General features: G+C 42.0%; 1 protein-coding gene across 1 annotated transcript in view; it reads left to right on the top strand.

The window, feature by feature from the left end:
* The window catches only part of LOC117540022 (glycogen debranching enzyme-like), a 64,249-nt gene that overhangs the window by 5,513 nt on the left and 35,317 nt on the right, over positions 1-23,419 (top strand). The window contains 4 exon segments of the mRNA XM_034206410.1: positions 13,499-13,624; positions 14,873-15,083; positions 21,984-22,153; positions 23,104-23,307. Of these exon segments, the coding sequence (XP_034062301.1) occupies positions 13,537-13,624; positions 14,873-15,083; positions 21,984-22,153; positions 23,104-23,307 (673 nt within the window). The 5' untranslated portion in view covers positions 13,499-13,536.

The raw sequence follows: 23,419 nt of genomic DNA, 5'->3' as shown, positions 1-23,419 counted from the left end.
CTCAGCGTTTTCATTGTAGTGCAGGGCTGCCAGGTACAGTCTTTCATTTCCGCCATGAGAAAAAAAAATGTAAATAATAGCAAAGGATGTACAAATTGTCACTAATTAGTAAGTATGTGAGGTGCTGGCCTGTAAAGAAGAAAACATAGTTGGAACAAAATCATCTCAATTTAGTATTCAGGATGAGAAAATACTATTTGGATAAATATCGTCTGAAATCCCAAAAGATGGGGCTTAAAACTCTCTATTTAGCAAAGCTCTTTGCTTAGCCTTTTCCAATCTGAGTTAGTTTTGAACCGTAACGTGCATGCTGTGTTTCTGACTCAATACAGATGATATGTTGGAGAGGGGCTGAGCTCAGTAGACTGACTGTAATGAGTGCTAGCCACTAATTAGCCTGTTGCTAGGTAAGGCCTTGTCAACAACAACATACCAACGGGGATTTAGCTCCGTTTTACTCGTGGTGTGTGTGTCCCCTCGCATACATACACACAGTGTTGTATCCTCACACACCCCCATTTATATTCATGTGCGCAAACAAGTAAACATACAAAAGCTTTTACATATAACGCTGCAAAAAACGGCATGTCTCATTAGCGTAGCGTAGCTTAGCTTACAGATCGATGATATCTGATCGTTCTTACAGACTACAATCACAAAAGCTTTTACATATAACGCTGCAAAAAACGGCACTTACCTACAGAAGATTACGTTTGTTATTATAACTTACTCAATATGATTTTAGAGGACACAAAATACTAATAAATAGGAGAATAAATACTTGTGTTATCGGCTAGGGCGTGGCTTTACAGCCTTCACACAGATGGCCATTACGGCAGTATGTCTGAACATGTTAGCAAATGCCTGATAATTAAAATAAAAGACAAAGCAAAGACTGCGGAGCGTACAATATAAAATGTTACAAAAACATATAAACACCTAACCGATTACTATTTGGGTTTGAGGCGACATTGATACGGCAAAGCTACATGCTACATACTACAAGCTAGAGATAGCTTTATCAGGAAAAACACCGCTAAATAAAAACTTACAGCTTCAAAATTGGATGTGTCCTCACTGGCCTGCTCCCGGATGGTTGGTATTGATCCCGGCAATGCACGTGGCCGTGGCTCATTCCCCTGATAGGTGGAGAGTTGACCAATAAGCAGAGCACGTCTCTTTGTGACGTAGGAAAGTGTTGAAATCTGGATCCGTTTTTTTCAGATCCGTTTCAGCCACTTTTTTAGAGATTTGGCGAAGGAGGAAAATAGAGAGGGTTGTGTTTTCTGACACTTGGTGAGTTCCCTGGAACACCGGGGACACATATTCATGTATAAAAGACGTCCAAAGGTGCATTTTGCATGATAGGTCCCCTTTAACTTCCTGTGCTGTGTTGCAACAGTTTGCACAATGCATGTCTCAATCCAGTCATTGCCTAAACTACCTTTCTTATCATTTAACCCTTATTTTCTTCTTGCCATGTGAGTAATATTTGGCAAATATGCAAAAATACAATTCATCTCAGTCATGTATTTGCTTTATTTTGACTCGCAATAGTTCCTCTTTGATTTGTTAAGTGAGCCACTTTGTCACAGATGCTTGTGCCCATTTGGAGCTCCTGTTGTTTAAAAAAACGGCACCTTTATCAAATTTCAGATTGAACTGTGATAGCTGTCAAAAGCAGAAATTCAACCTGCCTACCAGTGTCACACACTTTTGTTGCAGCCTACTATTACTTCAGACTTCATTGCTTTTCTTTAGGCATTTACAATTTGTCACTAGCACATCTGTCTCTCTAAAGTTCCTGGTTATGCTCCACATAATGACAAATATATAAGCTATACCTCTGCATCCATACAGCTAAAACCTGAGTCAAACTAAAGAACAGCAGTTATGTATTAACCTGGATGGCCGGCTAATTCAATGGAAAATATCAATCAAAAACAAGGTGGTGTCTTTCGATTAGCTGACTAGCTACAAAGACCATAGCATGTCATGTAGGTATCAATGAAGTGCAGCAACTTTTTAAAATAGCTTTATTAGCTAAGGTGCAGTTGTGTGTGGATTTTATGCAGTCATGATATCAATGGTGAGATGTTTCACCATTTTGAGGCCATGATAGCAAGCATGGGTGTTTTATTTGTAAGGGCTAGATAGATAGATAGATAGATATATCCTTAATTAATCCCAAATTGGGAAATCGTTTCGTCACAGCATCATTTTGACAGAAAATGTACAAGAAATACTTAAGCACAGTGTACTAAATACATACAGATATTGTGTACGGTAGCTTTTAATACAGTAAGTGTGAGGTAGTGTAAGTGGGCTACAATATGTAAGTACAGTATGTGCACCTCGAACAGTCCAACTCAGTTTGCCGATTGGCTGACGCAGAGCGAAGTACACATGCTGGAGTGTATGGTTTAATCATGTCCTGGATGTAGGAAGGGCCTAATTCATCCCAGCACAGCAGGCCAGTACCAGTGTCCTGAAGCTGATTCGGTCAAGGGAGCAGACTTAGACCTAACCTAGGCAGGGTGAAGACGAGCTTGAGTATTTCTATTTTATGCTACATTGTTCTTCTACTCCACTACAGTTCAGAGGTACATGGTGTACTTTTACTCCACTACATTTATGTCATACCTTCAGTTACTTTACAGATGTGGATGAATGATGTGAAATATAATCAAGTGTTGAATCAGACTTTAGTTCCACCTGGAGTAAATCCACAAGCTACCCTGCAGTATACAAAGTCATTCAAACTAGCTGCACCTTTACCAGCTTTGAGAACACTTTGATGATCAATCATTATAAAACATATCATATATATTATTCTGAAATGGACCAATCTGCACAATGACTACCTTTGGTACTTTAACTATAACTAATACTTTTCTAATTTTACTTGAGTAACATTTGACTTGTAACCATAGACTGTATATATAAATGGACGTAGGGTCTGTGACGTCACCCATAGGATTATGCAGAGTTGCCGAGAAGCCCTTAGTAGGCGGAGTCGGCCACTAACGGCTCGACAGTGACGACAGAGTTCAACTCCCGCCTGTTCCAGCCTGCTCCAAATAAGGGCAAAGAGGCGGAGCTGAGGCGGGACCTGCTGCCACCGAGCTGGAAGTTCCAGAGCTAGCTGAAGCTACCAAGCTAAGCTAACATGCTCCCCATCTCTGCACACTGCCGTGGCATTTTACGTTTCTAAGGTAAGCGGACATGAAACTATTCAGCAAAACTATAAATAATAATCTAAGTTATTGAGTTTTTAGCATAATACTTCAGAATCTTAAAATCCCTTAACGTTTGTATGCAATTGTGCTAAATTCAACACTGGAATCAAGAAAATATTAATATGTTTGCATGACATTAGTTATTTATATTTTGATATCACTTAATTACACGTTTAATACATTTAAGTCAAGCTAAGGTACATGTGATGGTAGCTAGCTAGTGCTCTTACCTGTGATGCCTCCTCCAAACAGCATAATAACCAGACTATCATTAAAACTAAGTACCAGTTCTAGATCCTTGACTTTAGACAAACAATTCAAAAGACAACATGTATTTAAAGACCAATCTTTATTTGAATGTGCCTCTTAACCTGAGATATTAGTTATACAGTAATAGTATTGACAATCTAAAAAAACTGAGCAACTCAACAGTCAACTTTATATTTCTTATTGTCTAAAGCATTTATTATTTTCATTTTCCCCCTCTCATATTCAGTGTGGACGGATTGAGACAGCCTGGTGTCCAGAGAGCTGCAGAGACTTCAGGGAGAAACCTCAGTGTGATGGACGTCCTGTCTGTTGGTTTGGAGAGGACTGAGGGTCTTTCCTCTGCGAGGAGGACCAGGCCTGATGGAGGAGCCCATGCTGGGCATAGCTGATACCAACTGCACAGGCCTAGTCGGTCACTTTATTTGACTAAATGTGTTTAATAGGTTTACACCTTCTGTCCATATGTGCTTTTTATTTAAAACATTTGATTAACTTTTGGTTCACATTTCAATAAATTGTATTTGTATTTTCACTCCTTTTGTCCATTATTCTTACTGAAAATGTTAGATTACACATTCACATCTGACTGAAGATTGGCCCCATTTATTTGTGACGTTGCAAACTCTGCGGTACAAGGCACAAGTGATGTGAAGCTCATAAAGCGAGGCAAATAGAAATAATCAGCTGATGGAGTGTAGATGTGGAAATAGCTGCATTCGATCAGCTGACTGTTTTCACAATAAAAGTAGTTTCTTGGTGAATGTCCTGTACTGGTCTTAAAATCTCATAACATCAGCTTTTAATGTTCCTCTTGGATGTTCTTCTTGACCCTCAGAGAAGGAGAAAATGTCCTGTCTTTCAGGCATGTCCTTTCCTAACAAAAATGACAGGAAACATAAAACATATTATTGCAGAACAAGTGTGTTATTTATGAAAGAGGTGTGTTTGTGTGTTTAGGGACTGTAGATATAATTATTTTATTATTGTAATGTTTTTTTTTTATTTCAACAGTGAGCTACAAAGACGATCAGATTATGAATGAACAGTATGAAGTTCATCAACATTGAAATATATGTTATTATCAAAATAATATTTAACTGCTATCAAAACGTAGTGCAACTGTAGAAGCTTGCTCTGTTGTCTCACTGAAAGAATCACTTTTACCACGTTTTTTACAGACAATATTGAGAGATAAATAGTAGCAGTTCTCAGTATGTGTTTAATATCTTTGCCTTCAATACATTAAATTAGAAAGCTGACAGTCATATTGCTAAATATCTAAATGTAACTTTTTGCATGGAAAAAACCCTCAACTTAACTGATGTGTAGGTGATCTAGTATCTAGTATTGTTTAATGGAATGTATATCAGTGTATTAAAGTCAATACTTCATTCATTTAAACCAATATCTTTCTTGATTCTTCGTACAGTATGAAAATAGAGTCTTTGTACCTGAGCTGAAGTTCACTGCTGTGAGGAGTCCAGTTCTGTCTCTCACTCTCTGGTCCAGCCTGTCTGCATCACCTGGACACCTTAAACAAACAGATATATATGTAAAGTACCATGTGTACAAACAATATAACTGATTCTCTTCTGTTGAACATGTTGGATTGTGTATTGTCCGAGTCAGGGGCCTTTTTATTTTACTGTAACATTGGAAGTTGTGTTACCAATGCTTACTGTTTATTTGATACCCATTTGGTAATGCAATTAATAAAAACAACAAGGTTTGGGTTCGTTCTTCAGATGACTGTGACGTTAACGTGTAAGCTCAATAATGAACTCCAGCTCAACCAACCATATTGAAATATCTAAGTAATCATCTTGAAATATGACATTAATAATTGTAATATACACACATCTTATTGTGAGGTTGATTTCACATACACTACTTCGACATTAGCTTGTCTACATACTTGAGCATAGCCAATTTAAATTAACCTTAGCGATGCATACAGTTATACCTACATAATAAAATATCTCTCTAAGTTACAAGGATGACCTTATTCTATAACCTCAAACAGCTGTTTGTTCAACAGTATTATCCCACTTAACGCTTAACACTTGTCTATTTCGTTTTAACCTTTATATATACAGTCTATGATTTTAACTTGGATGCTACGATTAGCATAGTTAGCACCGATGTAGCTACCACTCGCTTACACATTAAACCAGGCATCCTCAAAGTCCGGACTCTGGTCCGGATCCGGACCGAACCACAACTGTCTCTGGACTCTGAGCAAATTATACTTTTCATATGTATTATCTGTATTATCTGTGTTATCTGCGAGACATCGCCACAACGCAACGAGTCAAAATGATCCGCTATGTCCATAGACTGCAAACATCACTCTGCATGTCCTGTTCCACTGTATGTGTGTGTCTGTCAACGCATTGGTCCAATCACATTCAGCATCCCATCAGTGTTTTTTCCATGGTTTTTCCCCCCCAAACAATCTGCGAATCAGAGGCACAGTAGGGCGGGTCTTCGCGGAATGCGGGTGGGAAAAATGTGTGTCTCGTCTCTTTCAACCTGTCTGAGTCAGAGCGAGAGTTTAAAAAAAAAAATTCAGAGCGAGAGTTAACAGCTCATCTAATTCCATCTGTACTGTAGCTAGTAGCCTAGTTTCACCTACCGGGGTGGCAACTGACACCCTAAAAATAGGCCTTGCCACCCCAGCTGCCACCCCAGTTGGCAGCTTTGTTTTGAAAGACAAGTTGTGGCTCATCGGACATTTATGAGAGAAAGTCTCTAATGTCCGAGTGCAAGTGAATGCAGCACAATATGCACGTCATGTAACCCCTCCCCCGGTCCTGGCGCGAGCGTGGAAATATGATTGGCGGCGATTTCATTTGAACGGGACGGCGCAAAACGAGAAGCATTCGGACCCAAGCACTGAAGGAATGAGATTTTTGCGGTCTACACTGACAGAGAAGAGACGGTCAGTTTGGCTGTACTCAGCATTGAATCAAAACGCACTAAAGCTGTTGATCTTAATACGTTTCTGAGGCGTTTTGCTGAACAAAATGGTAATCGCCGCATTCAGCTGTAATAGACAACTTGATGCTCTGCTCACGGATGAGCATACAAAACTATTAAGATGATGACCTTACGTGTGTAAATATATTTTTTTCTTTGAGGGGGTCTGCCCCCAAAAGACAGTTTTATGTCCTGAGAAAGTCAAATAAGACGGTGTGTCTACACTAGGGGTGTTGAAAATAATCGTTTCTACGATGCATTGCGATGCGGACGTGGACGATTCGGTCTCGATGCAGTGACGGAAGATAATCGGTTATAGCGTAGTAACGTTGCTTCCTGATTTTCCGGCCGCGGCTTTACTATAACGTTTTTTTTTTCTGTCACTTTAATATCAAATCGGTCGGTGACGCAGAGATCAGGGAACAGACGTGACAGCGGCACAGCAACACCAAACACGGAGCAGTCTGCTTTATCCACCAACACAACACCACCAGTCCAGAACCAACAGCAGAAGGACCCGCTCTGAATCACTCCGTGTCGCTGCGGCACAGGGATTTATGTTTTTCAAAAATAATCGCGTTACAATCATGTCAGGTTTTTGGTGGATTTAATTAAGTCTTGGATTGCAAAGTATGAATGTCCTCTAGCAATTTTCAGACGATATATACGTGTGTAAAGTTTGTGAAGGCAGGAGGAAAAAAGCTTCCGCGATCACCGTCTCCTCTGTTCCTCTAAGCCCCGCCCCCTCCCTGAAAATAATGAGTGACAGGCTGATAGTGACCCGATAGAAACTTTATTATTCACTTAATCACTGAGATATAATGAAGCTAACTTAATCTCATACATTCATGGGATTTATGTAACAGTAAGACAGAGAATGTAAGTGTGCACCCACATGCAGTATTTGAGTTGTTATGCTGTTGTAAATACTCCTGTTGTCTGCTGTGTTCAGACTCAAGTCCTGTGTGTGATGCCACATTCAGGACATTCAGTGTCCTTTTTTTAACAGAAGACCGTTGCTAGAAGCTGCAGCTAGACTGCAGAAGCATTAGTTTTTTGTTTTTGAGGATGGAACAATTTCACACACAGATATAGGGAGGCTAGACCTATACAATTCATTTATTTTGGTTTATAAATGAATGTCAAGACATTTATGTTATTGATTTCTGAAGCACTTTCTAAATAATAAAAAGAGAGTTCATTATGTATTTACTGCATGTATGCATTGATGAAAAATAAGCCATGTGCAGTAATATAGAAAATTGAGGATGCAACGCATTGGTATGAATCGTGATGCATCGGGATATCGAATTGAATCGAATCGTTGACAGGATAATCGTAATCGAATCGAATCGTGAGACCAGTGAAGATGCACAGCCCTAGTCTACACTGCCCAGCCAAAAAAAAGTAACCACTTTGATTTAACTAGGCCAGTAGGTAAGGACATTCCACTGGATAATAACTGAAGTATAAAAGAATGCATGACTGAAGTGATGGAGACCATGTGAAGACAAACAAAAAGAGAAAATAACAGGTAAAATCAAGCAAATCCCCCTCTCAGATTCCACAGCAACCAGAAGAACATAAATACTGGCTGGTGATTTGATTAATCAGCTTTGTGATGGAATAAAAAATGCACAGTGCATTTCCTTAGCTGTGGGTGAGTCCACTGACACCACTGACAATGCTCAGTTGCTGGTGTTTGTGAGTTTTTATGATGAGGCAAAGGGGGAGTTTGTTGAAGATGTGTTGGGCCTGATGAACCTCAGTGGACACAAAAGGGGACAAGACATTTATAAAGCAATAATGGGAATGTTGAATGAAAGAGGGTGCAGCTGCCTTTATTCATAACTGTGCAGCTCTTACACTGTGACTCTGAGGGGTCAAGCACAGACATTACATTACATTGCATTTAGCTGACGCTTTTATCCAAAGCGACTTACAATAAGTGCGTTCGTCCAACAAAATACAACTTGAAGAAAACAGAATCATAAAAGTACATCAGGTTTCATAGAGCAAAAACATTTCAAGTGCTACTCAACTGGCTTTAGAAAAGCCAGTCCTTTATTAGTATAAAAGTGCTTCGTTAATAGTTCTATCGCTCGAAGTGGAGTCGAAAGAGATGAGTTTTCAATTTGCGCCGGAAGATGTGCAAGCTATCTGCCGTCCTGATGTCAATGGGGAGCTCATTCCACCATCCTGGAGCCAGGACAGCAAACCCACGTGTTTTCGCCGTTGGGAACTTGGGTCCCCCTCGCAGCGAGGGCGCAGCGAGTCGTTTGGCTGATGCAGAGCGTAGTGCACGGGCTGGGGTGTACGGTTTAACCATGTCCTGGATGTACGAAGGGCCAGATCCATTCGCAGAATGGTACGCAAGTACCAGTGTCTTGAAGTGGATTCTAGCAGTTACCGGAAGCCAGTGAAGCGAGCGTAGGAGCGGAGTAGTGTGGGAAAATTTAGGAAGGTTGAAGACCAGACGAGCCGCTGCATTCTGGATGAGCTGCAGAGGTCGGATGGCACATGCAGGTAGACCAGCCAGGAGGGAGTTGCAGTAGTCTAGGCGTGAGATGACGAGAGCCTGGACCAGAACCTGAGTCGCTTTCTGAGTCAGCTGGGGACGTATCTTTCTGATGTTGTAAAGCGTGTATCTGCAGCAGCGGGTTGTAGCAGCGATGTTTGCAGTGAAGGACAGGTTGTTATCTAGGGTCACACCCAGATTCCTTGCAGTCTGAGTCGGGGAAACAACTGAGGTGCCGATGTTGATTGTTAGGTCAAGAGTGGGACAATCTTTTCCCGGAAGGAAGAGCAGCTCAGTCTTGTCAAGGTTGAGTTTGAGGTGATGAGCAGACATCCACTGAGAGATGTCAGCTAGACAAGCAGAGATGCGTGCGACGACCTGGGTCTCTGAGCGGGGAAAGGACAGAATTAATTGGGTGTCATCAGCGTAGCAGTGGTAAGAAAAACCATGCGGGCCAATGACTGATCCGAGCGAGTTTGTGTACAGGGAGAAGAGGAGGGGACCAAGAACAGAGCCCTGAGGGACCCCTGTAGTTAATTGACAAGGGTCGGACTCAGACCCTCTCCAAGTCACCCTGTAGGTACGGTCTTTCAGGTATGAGGTGAGGAGGGAAAGTGCAGAGCCTGAAACTCCAAGTTTTTGGAGAGTGCGAAGGAGGATCTGATGATTCACCGTGTCGAATGCAGCAAACAGGTCCAACAGGATGATGACAGAGGAGAGGGATGCAGTTTTGGCAGTGTGCAGTTCCTCCGTGACAGCAATGAGAGCAGTTTCTGTGGAGTGACCTGCCTTGAAACCAGACTGGTGCGGATCCAGAAGGTTGTTCTGATTGAGATAACAGGAGAGTTGTTTAAAGACAGCGCGTTCAAGTGATTTAGACAGGAACGGGAGGAGAGAGACAGGCCTGTAGTTTATAACATCAGACGGGTTGAGAGTGGGTTTCTTTAGGAGAGGGTTTACTCTTGCCTCCTTGAGACTGTTTGGAAAGTGACCAGAAGTTAGAGAAGTGTTGATGAAATGGATGAGACACAATAACAATGAAAACTGCTGCATACAGATTATTTTTGTTTTTGCAACCTTGTGTTAAGAATCTTGTTGCAATTGTTTAAAAGTTTGAATGACCGTAATAAACGGACCTTTGTCTTATTGAAACATTTATTTTGGACCTTTAAGATTTGTATGTGAGTACCCCTGCATTAAACCAAGCCTTAACATTCATTACGTAGCCGATTAAAATCATTAACACATAAATAAGTACTCGATTTTCACTTACCGCAAAACCGCATTCATGCACCGTCTGTTTTAACCGCAGAGCGAGTCACAATAGTCCGATATATAAGCATGAAGAACAAACAACCACGGCCGGCTTCAAGTTGTGTTCCCTGGATGAGCTGAGCAGGCAGAGTCCCTGTAGCTTCACGGAGCAGGTAGCAGATGGCTTAGAGTAGATGACAGAGTACAGCTACTTGCAATGGGCCTGGTCTACAAGATCCACTACACCTCTATGGTACCCATGTACATGTCAAAATTCTTCCCAAAGGTCAAGGAATACCATGATCATAACACCAGAGGGAGCTCCACAAATCATGTGAAACCCAGATTTGGCACAAAAAAGGGGGAATACACGTTTCGCAATTATGCCACATCAAGGTGGAACACTCTTCCCACAACTGTAAAGGAAAGTAAAACTATACTTACCTTCAAAACCTCTCTTAAAGAGCACCTTCGGGGGAGAGCATTGCAAAACTGGCCCCGGTAATGGTACAAATCTCAACCTGTCGTTCAATGGACAGCTTCCCCCCCCCCCCCCCATCTATGTATATACTCGCATTTTAGACTCTGTTACTAACTGTATATCTGTAGACTTGGTATGTCTTAAATGTCCGGTTAGGATGTATTAGAACGAAATCTAAAATGAAAATTGTAAATAAGCAATCTGTATGTAAAAAACCACCTGTATGTAAATTGTAAATAAGCCATCTGTATGTCAAATATGTCTTATATGTCTTAAATGATATGATGAATTGGAAATGGGGGACCCTGATGTAAACAAGATGAAAGTCTTTCTCTGGTCTGCATCCCCTTAACAATTGTATGTTTTGAGCTGTACTGTACTGTACCCAATATACAAGCTGTTAATACACTTTTCAATCAATCAATCAGAGAGACAAGAAGCTAGCAGCAGCAGTCACTTGACAGAGCCGTCACTCAGTGTGACCACGCCCTAATTTATGCAAAAACTTTAAGACCTAATATAAATAAAAGGGTCGTGTTAGAAAACAATTCATTCACAGTTCCATAATCATGAAGGTGGAACCTAACTATATTCATAATAATATGTATTGCATCCATGGGTAGAAACATGTTTTTTTCTGCTGTAAAGTTGGGCATTTTAACATGGGACTGTTAAAGGACTGGCTTATCTATAGCCAGTTGAATAGCACTTGAAATGTTTGGCTCTATGAAACCTGATGTACTTATATGATTCTGTATTCTTCAAGGTTGTGTCTTCCTGGTCGAATGTACTTATTGTAAGTCGCTTTGGATAAAAGCGTCAGCTAAATGCAATGTAATGTAATGTAATGGGGGTCTATGGAAATTGCTCCTTTCTGCAGCCAGTCCCTATCGGCCAATATATGAACTGCAGTGTGTGGCACTTCCGTATTGGCGTCCCGGCTCTTCCCCAGAGTTTGCGGCTTGCTTGTAACTAGGGGTGGGCGATATGACGATATATATCGTCGAGACGATATTAGGTCTCCACGATATGCCTTTTCAGAGATATCATATCTATCGTGATAGTGCACCAGGGTAGGATTTTCACGGCGGCCATGACGTCATTGCCCCTCGGTCTGGCGGTGAAGCCCCGAAAAATAATTGTATGTCCTACGGCTACCATGGCCTGCGTGCCCCTGATACTGTTAACATCTCGAAGTTGCTTTAAAAGCGTCAGAACAGTGGTTTCTGAACTGCATTATGCTGCGTTCACAACCGACGCAATGCGAATATTCTCACCCTAACCGCTGGAGTTTCACCGCGGCTGTCAGCTGTGTTTACTCCTGTCACTCAAACAGGACGCGCTGGAGAGGGGGCGGGGCTTATATCCATGTAAATACTGTGGTGGAAACTACGACCAAATTAACCTATTTTACCGTGATTTAATTGTAATACACGTTTCAAAATGATGCCGAAGTAACTACATACTGATAACGGTTAGTAAAAACCAAGCTGTCAGGATTCAGACAGTATTGCACTTCATTTATTGTCTTGATTGATTCTGTTGGCTTGTAATTTATTTTATCATTAAGGTATTTATATTGTGTTTTTTTAAACAGATGTTCAGTTATGTTAAAGTCTTTGATTGCACTTCAAGTCTAAAGTTTACATTTTAATTGTTTGGCACTGACTTTTCCTCATTGAGGTTTTACTTAGTTATGTTGTACTCTCCTTTTCATGTGTATTGATGTTACATCACTGCTAGTGCTGCCTAAAGCAGAAAGTGCATTTTTATACTGAGAAACTGTGCCTTGAATATTTTTATTTTATTTAGCAAGAGAGTGCACTTCACTTGGTGAAGAAACCAGTGTTAACGTTAGTTGTGTAGTTGTTGTGTTGTGTAGGCCTACCTACTTGAACACTGAGGAAGCCATATCAACATTCCTGTTGAATTGTTCATTCAGGGATTCACTGCAGAATCAAAACCAGCTTGAAATGGTATTCTGGTCTGTGACTCCTTTTTATTTTAGTTTGTGTTACCTTGTAGGTGGTTGTATTGTTAAGTAACTTGACAAATAACCATAATAACCGACATGAAAAAATATCGTGATCAATATCGTCTATCGTGATATTATATTTTTCAATATCGCCCACCCCTACTTCTAACAGAGTATTCCTACACAAGAGTACTTCTTCCACCTCTGTCTGATTTCAAACTCTTCCACCCTGAGTAAGTTTGTAGCTGTGTGTTTTGCTCCACCTTTTGGTAAATACAACAGCAGCAGCTTGACCACAAAGCGATTAAGGCCCCGGCCACACGGAGACGAAAACGAACAGAGGTCGATATCAAAAAAGTCTTCCGTCCACACGGAATCGGCTCAATAAACGTATCCGTCCACACGAGACCGCTCGACCTGCTGGAGACGCTGTAGTATATATGCCGGGCCTGTAAGTGGCGCTGTGCTTTGGCCACAAAATACACCAAAAGCAGCGAAGAAGACCCCCCGAGCATTTGTCTGTCTTGTCTGAAACTATTGCCCTAACAGAACTTCAAAAATGAATAGGTTATTTTAAATTAGCATTTAACCCCAACTTGTTTTAACCATAACAAAATATTGTACTAGAGTTACAGGCACCAGAAAAAACTACACTTTTTTGAATGAATGTGTGAAAACCCACTGAAAACAAGGGGAAAAAATATCTCAGCATCTGAGATCTGAAAAAGTGCTTCATGGTGAATGTTTATAACTACAGTAACCTTTGTTTTCCTCTCTTTCAGGTGGCCAGGGTTTGTTTAACTTGGGAGATCTTCTGAAGATGTTGCCTCAACACCTGAAGCAAATTCGAGTCCTAATGCTCAACGAAAAGGAGAATTTAGAGAGGACCCTGTTCAGACTGGAACAAGGTAATGCTGCTTCAAGCAACTCATTTACTAGATCTATGTTTATCGTCTGTTCCACTATACATAAACACATATTGGTGGTGGATTTAAGGTGAGTTCAGGTTATGCACTGTAAGGGTCTAGAAGTTCAATGGCCCCAAGCAAGTGTGCAGGGAATTGGTATTGGACTTTTATCAGGAAGGAATGCAAGTAGAATATGCTTTGGTTGAGTGAAAAAAAACAACATGAAAGAGCCAAGAAATAGAAATGAGAAAAAAGCGGGATTTGAATATATGAAAAAGAAATGGAGCTTTACAACGGATATTGCAGGGATTTAGTATAAGAACTCAGAAAGTGGTTTATTTTTGTATTCAGTGTCTTTAGAGCAGGATTTTAATGTGACACATGCCCCTAGTAACATAGAAGTCAGTAACAACTTGTAGTTACCACATTATAGTTAATGAACAGAGCAGCAGAGATCTGTGTGTGAGTTTGAAGGAGAGATTGTCTTGCATGTTACATTACTGATGTTGAGACAAGAGAATTCTATAGAATCCACAAAAACATTATTGGCACAGCTATAAGCAATTAAACATAAGAGATTGTCTTTTATTAAAGGGGCCCTGTTGTGCTTTTTCAGGTGTTCCCTTTCCTGTGGTGTGCTATATAGGTTTTTGTGCATGTAAATGGTCTGAATCAGAATCTTTTTTTTTTGCCCGGTACAGTACGTTTTACACATCCAAGGAATTTGCTTTGGTGTATGGTGGTGCAAAAATAAAGGAAATACGGAAAAAACTCTAAGCGTTTGACCAATCACAACAGAGCCAGCTAACCAATCAGAGCAGACTGGGCTCTGGTTTCAGACAGAGGGTAAAAAGAGGTGCTGCAGCACAGGCAGTATGAGAAGAATAAAGAGCTTTTTGAACATTAAAGCATGGAGACATGTCAGAGTGGAAACACTAATATGAACCTGAAGATGAGCTGAACACGGCCCCTTTGATCTCCAAAAAAAGTTATATGAATGCAGTTTCTGTTTCGTATAGTCGGGCTCCCCCCTCTACTCTTGAATCTTGACATTTCAAATCAGGCTGTAAACAATAAGAAGCACAAAGAAGATAGAGTCTGGGCCCGGATATCTGGTATCCCAAAATCCCCTGACTTTTCCCTCTTAATCATCCTCAGACTGATAGCCAATGGGTCCTGACATTGGTCTTTCATGAATACCATGTGCTGAAATAAAGCAATACATCCCAGAATGTTCTGTGTCCTCAGGGTTCGAGCTCCAGTTCCGCTTGGCTCCCAGCCTTCAGGGGAAGAGGGTGATGGTGCACACCAACTATCCTCTTGAAGGACAGCAGTTTAAACGAAACCTCTTCCATGTTTTGGCGTGGAGCTACCCAACAGGGAGGAAGGATGACTCTGATAAGTTCTGCTCTCTGGACCTCAAGATTGCTGGGTCCTATCAGTACTACTTTGGATATGGGTAAGACCCGTACAGTTGTGCAATATTATTGTATTGATGAAAACTGAAGAAATACAGGCTTTAGGCAGTTGATGTTTTAGCTTCTTGAATTGTTGTCGATGCTCTGTGCTGAAAGTTACGGTGGCCCTGAAGTGCAAGACACCACAGCATTTCAGAAAACGCCGCAGCATTTCACAAAACGCCACAGCATTTCAGAAAACACCACAGCATTTCACAAAACGCCACAGCATTTCACAAAACACCACAGCATTTCACAAAACACCACAGCATTTCACAAAACACCACAGCATTTCACAAAACACCACAGCATTTCACATTGGACGGAAAGGGTATTCCTTTAGGGAGAACACTTCTTGTTTGTGATTGGACAGAGCCAGCCAGAGAAGCACTGCTGTGATTGGTTGTTTTTGCTGCCAGTCAAGAAATTACGCTGATTATTAGCTATTCTAGCTCGCAGAACAACGCCTTTAAATCCAAATTAAATTCACTGGAGGGTTGTATTAAAGATTTGGAGGATAGGATTGTTACCCAAGATTCCCCAGAACTTTTGGTCCTAAGGACTAAATATAGTGAATTATCGAGTAACCAGACAGCTGCTAGCTTACTAAGATTAAAACAAAGCTTCTACGATCAGGGAGAAAAGGCGGGCAAAATATTGGCTTGGCGTATTAAAAAATTGCAATCTGAAAGGGCTATCAACAGCATTAAAACAAATGGTAAATTAACAAATGACCCTGCAGAAATAAATAATGCTTTTAAAATGTTTTATGAAAAACTTTATACATCCGAACATGAAGATTCAGGCCAACAGGAACATTTTCTAAGTTCATTAGATTTCCCCACTATTTCAACTGATTCAAAAGGAAAACTAGACCATAACATAGGAACTGACTAGCTTTCAGAAGCCATAACCAGCATGACGGTGGGAAAGGCGGCTGGTCCAGATGGGCTTCCTATAGAAATCTATAAACAATTTCAAGATAAGCTACTACAACCACTTTTGGATATGCTGTTGGAGTCATACGAAAAGGAGGACCTGCCACCATCTCTTAGAGGGGCACTAATCACTCTGATGCTAAAACCAGGAAAGGACCCCACTGACTGTGCATCGTATAGACCAATCTCACTGCTTAATACAGATAGCAACATTTTATGCAACGTTGTCGAGACGCCTAAATAAACTACTGCCTTCCATGATTAAAGATGATCAAAATGGTTTTATTCAGAAAAGGAAAGCTTTTCATAATGTTAGAAGGGTACTAAATATTCTTTATGAAAAAAGAGGGTCACCTAACATGGCACTGCTGTCCTTAGACGCAGAGAAGGCCTTCGACCGAATTGAGTGGAAGTATTTGTTTGAAGTGTTGGAGAGGTTTGGAATAGGCGAAGGCTTTCTCAAATGGATCAGGACGATATATAAGAACCCAACAGCTGAAGTGGTGACAAATAATATTACTTCTACATCCTTCTCATTGTACAGATCTACATGTCAGGGCTGCCCCCTCTCCCCATTGCTGTTTGTGTTAGCAATGGAGCCATTTTCCATGGCTATTAGAGACTCTCCATCTATATCTGGGATCTCAGTAGGTGACTTGGATCATCAAATATCACTTTATGCGGACGATGTTGTTCTTTTTTTATCAAATCTTGAGTATTCTGTACATTACATTACATTGCATTTAGCTGACGCTTTTATCCAAAGCGACTTACAATAAGTGCGTTCAACCAACAAAATACAAACTTGAAGAAAACAGAATCATATAAGTACATCAGGTTTCATAGAGCAAAAACATTTCAAGTGCTACTCAACTGGCTTTAGGTAAGCCAGTCCTTTATTAGTATATAAGTGCTTTGTTAATAGTTCTATTGCTCGAAGTGGAGTCGAAAGAGATGAGTTTTCAGTCTGCGCCGGAAGGTGTGTAAGCTATCTGCTGTCCTGATGTCAATGGGGAGGTCATTCCACCATTTTGGAGCCAGGATAGCAAACCCACGTATTTTTGTTGATGGGAACTTGTGTCCCCTTCGCAGCGAGTGTGCAGCGAGCTGTTTGGCTGATGCAGAGCGGAGTGCACGTGCTGGGGTGTACGGTATAACCATGTCCTGGATGTAGGAAGGGCCAGATCCATTCGCAGCATGGTACGCAAGTACCATTGTCTTGAAGTGGATTCTAGCAGTTACCGGAAGCCAGTGGAGGGAGCGGAGGAGGGGCGTGGTGTGGGAACATTTAGGAAGGTTGAAGACCAGACGAGCCGCTGCATTCTGGATGAGCTGCAGAGGTCGGATGGCACATGCAGGTACATCAGCCAGGAGGGAGTTGCAGTAGTCTAGGCGTGAGATGACGAGAGCCTGGACCAGAACCTGCGTCGCTTTCTGGGTCAGCTGGGGACGTATCCTCCTGATGTTGTAAAGCGTGTATCTGCAGCAGCGGGTTGTAGCAGCGATGTTTGCAGTGAAGGACAGGTTGTTATCTAGGGTCACACCCAGATTCCTTGCAGTCTGAGTCGGGGAAACAACTGAGGTGCCGATGTTGATTGTTAGGTCAAGAGTGGGACAATCTTTTCCCGGAAGGAAAAGCAGTTCAGTCTTGTCAAGGTTGAGCTTGAGGTGATGAGCAGACATCCACTGAGAGATGTCAGCTAGACAAGCAGAGATGCGTGCGACGACCTGGGTCTCTGAGCGGGGAAAGGACTGAATTAATTGGGTGTTGTCAGCATAGCAGTGGTATGAAAAACCATGCGGGCTAATGACAGATCCGAGCGAGTTTGTGTACAAGGAGAAGAGGAGGGGACCAAGAACAGAGCCCTGAGGGACCCCTGTAGTTAATTGACAAGGGTCGGACTCCGACCCTCTCCAAGTCACCCTGTAGGTGCGGTCTTTGAGGTATGAGGTGATGAGGGAAAGTGCAGAGCCTGAAGCTCCAAGTTCTTGGAGAGTGTGAAGGAGGATCTGATGATTCACCGTGTCGAATGCAGCAGACAGGTCCAAAAGGATGATGACAGAGGAGAGGGAGGCTGCTTTAGCCGTGTGCAGTTCCTCAGTGACAGCAAGGAGGGCAGTTTCTGTGGAGTGACCTGCCTTGAAACCAGACTGGTGCGGATCCAGAAGATTGTTCTGATGGAGATAACAGGAGAGTTGTTTAAAGACAGCACGTTCAAGTGTTTTAGACAGGAACGGGAGGAGAGAGACAGGCCTGTAGTTTATAACATCAGACGGGTTGAGAGTGGGTTTCTTTAGGAGAGGGTTTACTCTTGCCTCCTTGAGACTGTTTGGAAAGTGACCAGAAGTTAGAGAAGTGTTGATGAAATGGGTGAGAAACGGTAGAATATCAGGAGCGATAGTCTGAAGGAGGTTTGAAGGGATAGGGTCCAGAGGACAGGTGGTAGAGGTAATGAGGGTAAGAACCTCACTTGGAGAGAGAGGGGAAAAGGAGGTCAGTGTGTGGGTGAAAGGAGGGTCTGGTGACCCAGTGGTGAGTAAAGGTGAGTCAGAAAAAGAAGAGCGAATATCATCAACCTTTTTTTTAAAGTGGTTAACAAAGTCGCTTGACAGAAGGGAGGAGGGGGGGTCCAGGAGGGAGGAGAAGATGGAAAATAGTTGATTGGAATAGGAAGATTGGATCTTATCTTGAAAGAAAGTGCTTTTTGCCTGAGAGATCGAAGCAGAGAAAGAGGAGAGGAGAGCCTGATAGGTTAGGAGGTCGTCATGGTGTTTGGATTTCCACCGTTTCCGCTCTGCTGCCCGAAGGACGGTTCTATTAGCACGCAGTGCGTCATTTAGCCAGGGAGCAGGAGGGGACTGACGAGCCTGCCGAGATGTGAGAGGACAGAGAGAGTCCAGAGAGGATGAGAGAGTAGAGAGGAGAGTTTCTGCAGCAGAGTTTGGAGGCAGGAGATGGAACGAATCAGAGGAAGGGAGGGCTGAGAGCACCGATGAGGCAAAGGTAGAGGGGGAGAGGGAACGAAGGTTACGGCGGACAGGTGCAGGATGAGAAGAGATTAGTTTGTTATGTTTGGAAAGGGGTAGAGAGAATGAAATGAAGAAGTGACCGGATGTGTGGAGTGGGTTTACAGAGAGGTTAGAAGTAGTGCAGTTCCTTGAGAATATGAGATCAAGGACATTGCCAGCTTTATGAGTTGGTGGGAATGTAGACAGTGAGAAAGCAAAGGCGGTTAACAGAGATGTTAGTTCAGCTATCTATCTGTCAGCTGTCTGGAGGTTGAAGTCTCCGAGAAGTACAGCGGGAGGACCAGTTTCAGGGATGTGTGAGAGGAGATGATCTAATTCCACCAAGAAGTCCCCCAAGGCGCCTGGTGGACGGTAGAGAACAACAATGGTTCATTGTATAGGATGGGTTACTGTGACGGCATGGAATTCAAAGGTGGAAGGAATGAAGTTAGGTAGCTTGAAGAGGGAAAAGCTCCATTTGGGAGAGAGCAGGAGACCAGTGCCACCTCCTCTGCCAGTGGGGCTGGGTGTATGGGAGAAGGAATATGCTGTGGACAGAGCTGCTGGGGTGGATGTGTTGGATGGAGTAATCCACGTCTCAGTGAGAGCAAGGAAATCCAGAGACTGCAGGGAAGCGTAGCCAGAGATGAAGTCAGCCTTAGGAACAGCTGACTGGCAGTTCCACAGGCCGCCTGAAACTAGATGTTGGATCTCAGTGGAGCATGTGGGATAGACGAGAGCAGGGCGGTTATATCGATTACGAGATACACGGGGCCAGTGATAATTGCGAGAAGACACATGAACAGGAATGGAGAAAATACACATGATTATAGCATGAGGGGCTAAACAACCAAATAAAATAAAACACCAGCGATACTTAGCTCAATCAAAGTAGGATTTGCCTCCTCTTTGCCTCCCTCGTGACTCCCGCGGGACTCTAATGTCTTTGTCAGTCTTTGACTCCCGCAGGACTCTAATGTCTTTGTCAGTCTTTGACTCCCGCAGGACTCTAATGTCTTTGTCAGTCTTTGACTCCCGCAGGACTCTAATGTCTGACGCTGAAGCTGACGCTCCAGGAAAGTGCCACCTAAAATGGACACCTGATTGCTGAGTTCTCACAGCTGTGGGGCCACGTCCCTTTAATTAGTTAACTCTGCAGCTGGTGGCCCTCAAAAGGAAATCTAGACTGGCTCCCTCCTGAGTTGTTATTGTCTTTTAAGTCAATTACATTAAACCCTAAGTTATAAAGTTATGAGTTTAACCCTTAATACAGTTACACCTACTCAATAAAGCTCTTAGTATTCTACAAATGTTTAAATCAAAGTTAACCCTAGCAGTCAGTTAGTTCAGTTTTAAGGTTTCAGTCAAATTACTTGTCCCAAGTTTCTGCCTGACAGATACTGTAGCGGTTTTGAGATTTAAAATCACAATTTCAGTCAGATCAACTACAGAGCATTGATACAGAGTACACACACTGAAACAGAGAAGTCTAAAAACAGTCACCAGTTGTTATCCTTTCAAAATCGAGTTGCACACTGTACCATCTCTGTTGGAACTAATTACGACCATTGGGGAATTTTCAGGCTACAAAATAAATATGCATAAATCCTCAATACTTTATCTAAATGAACAAGAGAGGCAGCACACCTGAAAAATCACACCTGAAATGAATGATCTGGTTCCAGCCAACTATAACCCTGTTGTAGACTCTGTGGTAGAATCGCTTAACAGATGGACTTTAATGCCAATCTCCTTAATCGGTCGTGTTAACATCTTAAAAATGAATACATTACCCAAATTGCTCTATTTGTTTCAATCAATCCCCTTACCCCCACCCGAGTCATTTTTTCAAAAATGTAAGAAAATATTTACCAACTTTATCTGGAATAATAGACGCTCTAGGCTCCGTTTTACCCTACTTGAATTGCCTTATGACAGAGGGGGTCTAAAACTGCCCAACCTACGCTGGTACTATTGGGCAGCACAACTGAGAGCAGCCATGTGCTACTTCTCCCCTGAGGGAGCTCCAGCGTAGGTCAAGATTGAAGCATGCTCAGCTCAAGGGTTATCGCTCAGTAGCTATCTTTATTCTTCTGAGCCAAAGAAGCTAGGGAAAAAAACCTTTCTAAGAAATACTATACACATCTGGCATGAGGTCCAAAGATATATAGGGGACACCCCCACTGTCATGTTTCACCCCCATATGGGGCAATAGTCAATCAACCTGGTAGAGAAGATGCTGGTTTTAAGACTTGGGCGAACAAGGGATTAAGCAGGATTACCGATTTGTACAATGATGGAAAATGAATGTCATTTACTGAAATACAAGAAAAGTATGATATTCCTTCTAAGCACTTCTTTAAGTTTTTACAAATAAGACATTTTATCTCTGTATCTCAAAACCGCTCACTTACTCAGCCACCTCTCTCAATGTTGGAAGACATTACAGTTAAACACGTGGTTGGTAGAGGCCAGCTATCGCTGCTCTATCAAATCTTTGTAGAGAAGTCACCTGCATCTTCAGAAGATAAACTTAAAAGCTGGAGGCTTGATTTACAAGAGGAAATCTCTGAAAAAGAATGGTCTGAAGTGATTTCTGTCCTGTATCATCTGTATACTGACCTTGTTTGTTTGTTTGTAGCCTTTAGTTAACCAGGTGAAAGCCCCTTGAGATCAAAAGATCTCTTTTTTAAGGGTGACCTATGTTTATTTGCATGCCTATTCATTTGATTTTACACTGTATCTGCCACCTAGACTGACCATGTATGTATGTGTAATGTTTGTTATTTTTATTTTATGTATGTTAGTGTCACGTCCTTATTTGAAAACTTCAATAAAAATATTGTAAGAAAGAAAAAAGTACTCTTGTTTAGTGGTAGTTACAAGTGTTACTCCATCTCTTCTTTTTCCAGTATTTTACTAGATAGTGTGTTTATTTACATTTATTTCCCACAGAGCCATAGAGCGGTCTGGAGGAGGATACATCGTGGTGGACCCGGTCCTTCATGTTGGAGCAGACGATCACGTCCTCCCTTTGGACTGCATCACCATCCAGACCTACCTGTCCAAATGTCTGGGACACTTAGACGACTGGGCGGACAGACTGAGAGTAGCCAAGGAGTCCGGTGTGTGTCTATATTTATAAAAAAAAATTGGGAATAGGTAACTAAGCTGCTTAACATTGTCTGTGAGCCTCTAGCTGAACTGAGAGGTCACAGGATCATCTCTATAAACAGCTTGTTATTTTAGTGCCAATCCTGAACTCAAATATCTGAGGTCAGATGTGTTGTGTGTCTACAAGAGACGAAGACCCAATTCTAAACCGACCCCTACCCACTCCCACTCTGTGACTGAAGTCTGTGCAGTCTCACTCAGCTGAATGAGGCGCCTTCTTTAAGGTGGAGTGTGTGTGTACAGCGGTGAGCTTGGGGACGTACTGTCCTCTCTACAGTGCCCTCTAATATTTTATAATATTATTAAAATGATTATAGCATGTTAGAAATATTTTCTAGTAATACATAACATTTCCTAGGCTGGACATGGGTACAAGTATAAAAATACCATGGAATCTTTTTTGCACATTTTGTAAGTACACATCGTGTTCAATGAGGGACACATGGTCAGGTACAGTAGGGCAGCTGGTTAATCAAGACCCATGCAGACTGAATTAATGAATGAGGCTCATTCTTTCAGGTGGAGGGTGCAAACACAGTGCCAAGTTTGGCACAAACCCGCCCTGCCTCCGGCAGAAACAGGAACTGTTGTAACTTTTCCTATGGTTTAGAATCAGCATCTCTTGGACTAAATATATAAGTAATAACTTAAATAAAACTCCAAAAATCTTAAATGGCGTTTCTTTTTTGTAACTCTTCATGTTGAAGGGTTTAATCACTTCCCACTAGTGTGGCGGACCCAACACGGGAACACACAAACAAAGTAGAAGGGGGAGGGGGAGGGTTTAGTGGTTGCATTAGAATTAGCCATAGTGTTTATGCAGTCAAGTCTTGAATAGCAAACAGGAGACACATAATAAATATTGTTGGGGGTATTAATAATATGTGGGTTTCTCTCTCAGGGTACAACATGATCCACTTCACTCCTCTGCAGACTCTGGGAGAGTCCCGGTCCTGTTACTCCCTGGCAGACCAGCTGAGCCTGAACCCAGAGTTCAGCCCTGCTGGAAAGGGCTACAGCTGGGAGGACGTGGGGGTGCTGGTGGAGAAGCTGAAGAATGAATGGAACATGCTGTGTATTACAGATGTGGTCTATAACCATACTGGTGAGTGACTGTGTGCATTTATTTGTGTGCATTCTTTTTTTACATGGTTAACAGCCGCAAATAGAACAAACCAGAACAGTGCTTCTGCCTAGGGAAATGCTCTCTGCTTTTT

Source organism: Gymnodraco acuticeps, unplaced genomic scaffold (genome assembly GCF_902827175.1).
Source record: "Gymnodraco acuticeps unplaced genomic scaffold, fGymAcu1.1, whole genome shotgun sequence".
NCBI lineage: Eukaryota > Metazoa > Chordata > Actinopteri > Perciformes > Bathydraconidae > Gymnodraco > Gymnodraco acuticeps.
Note: the sequence above shows the minus strand (reverse complement) of the source record. Positions and strands in the feature narration are given on the sequence as shown.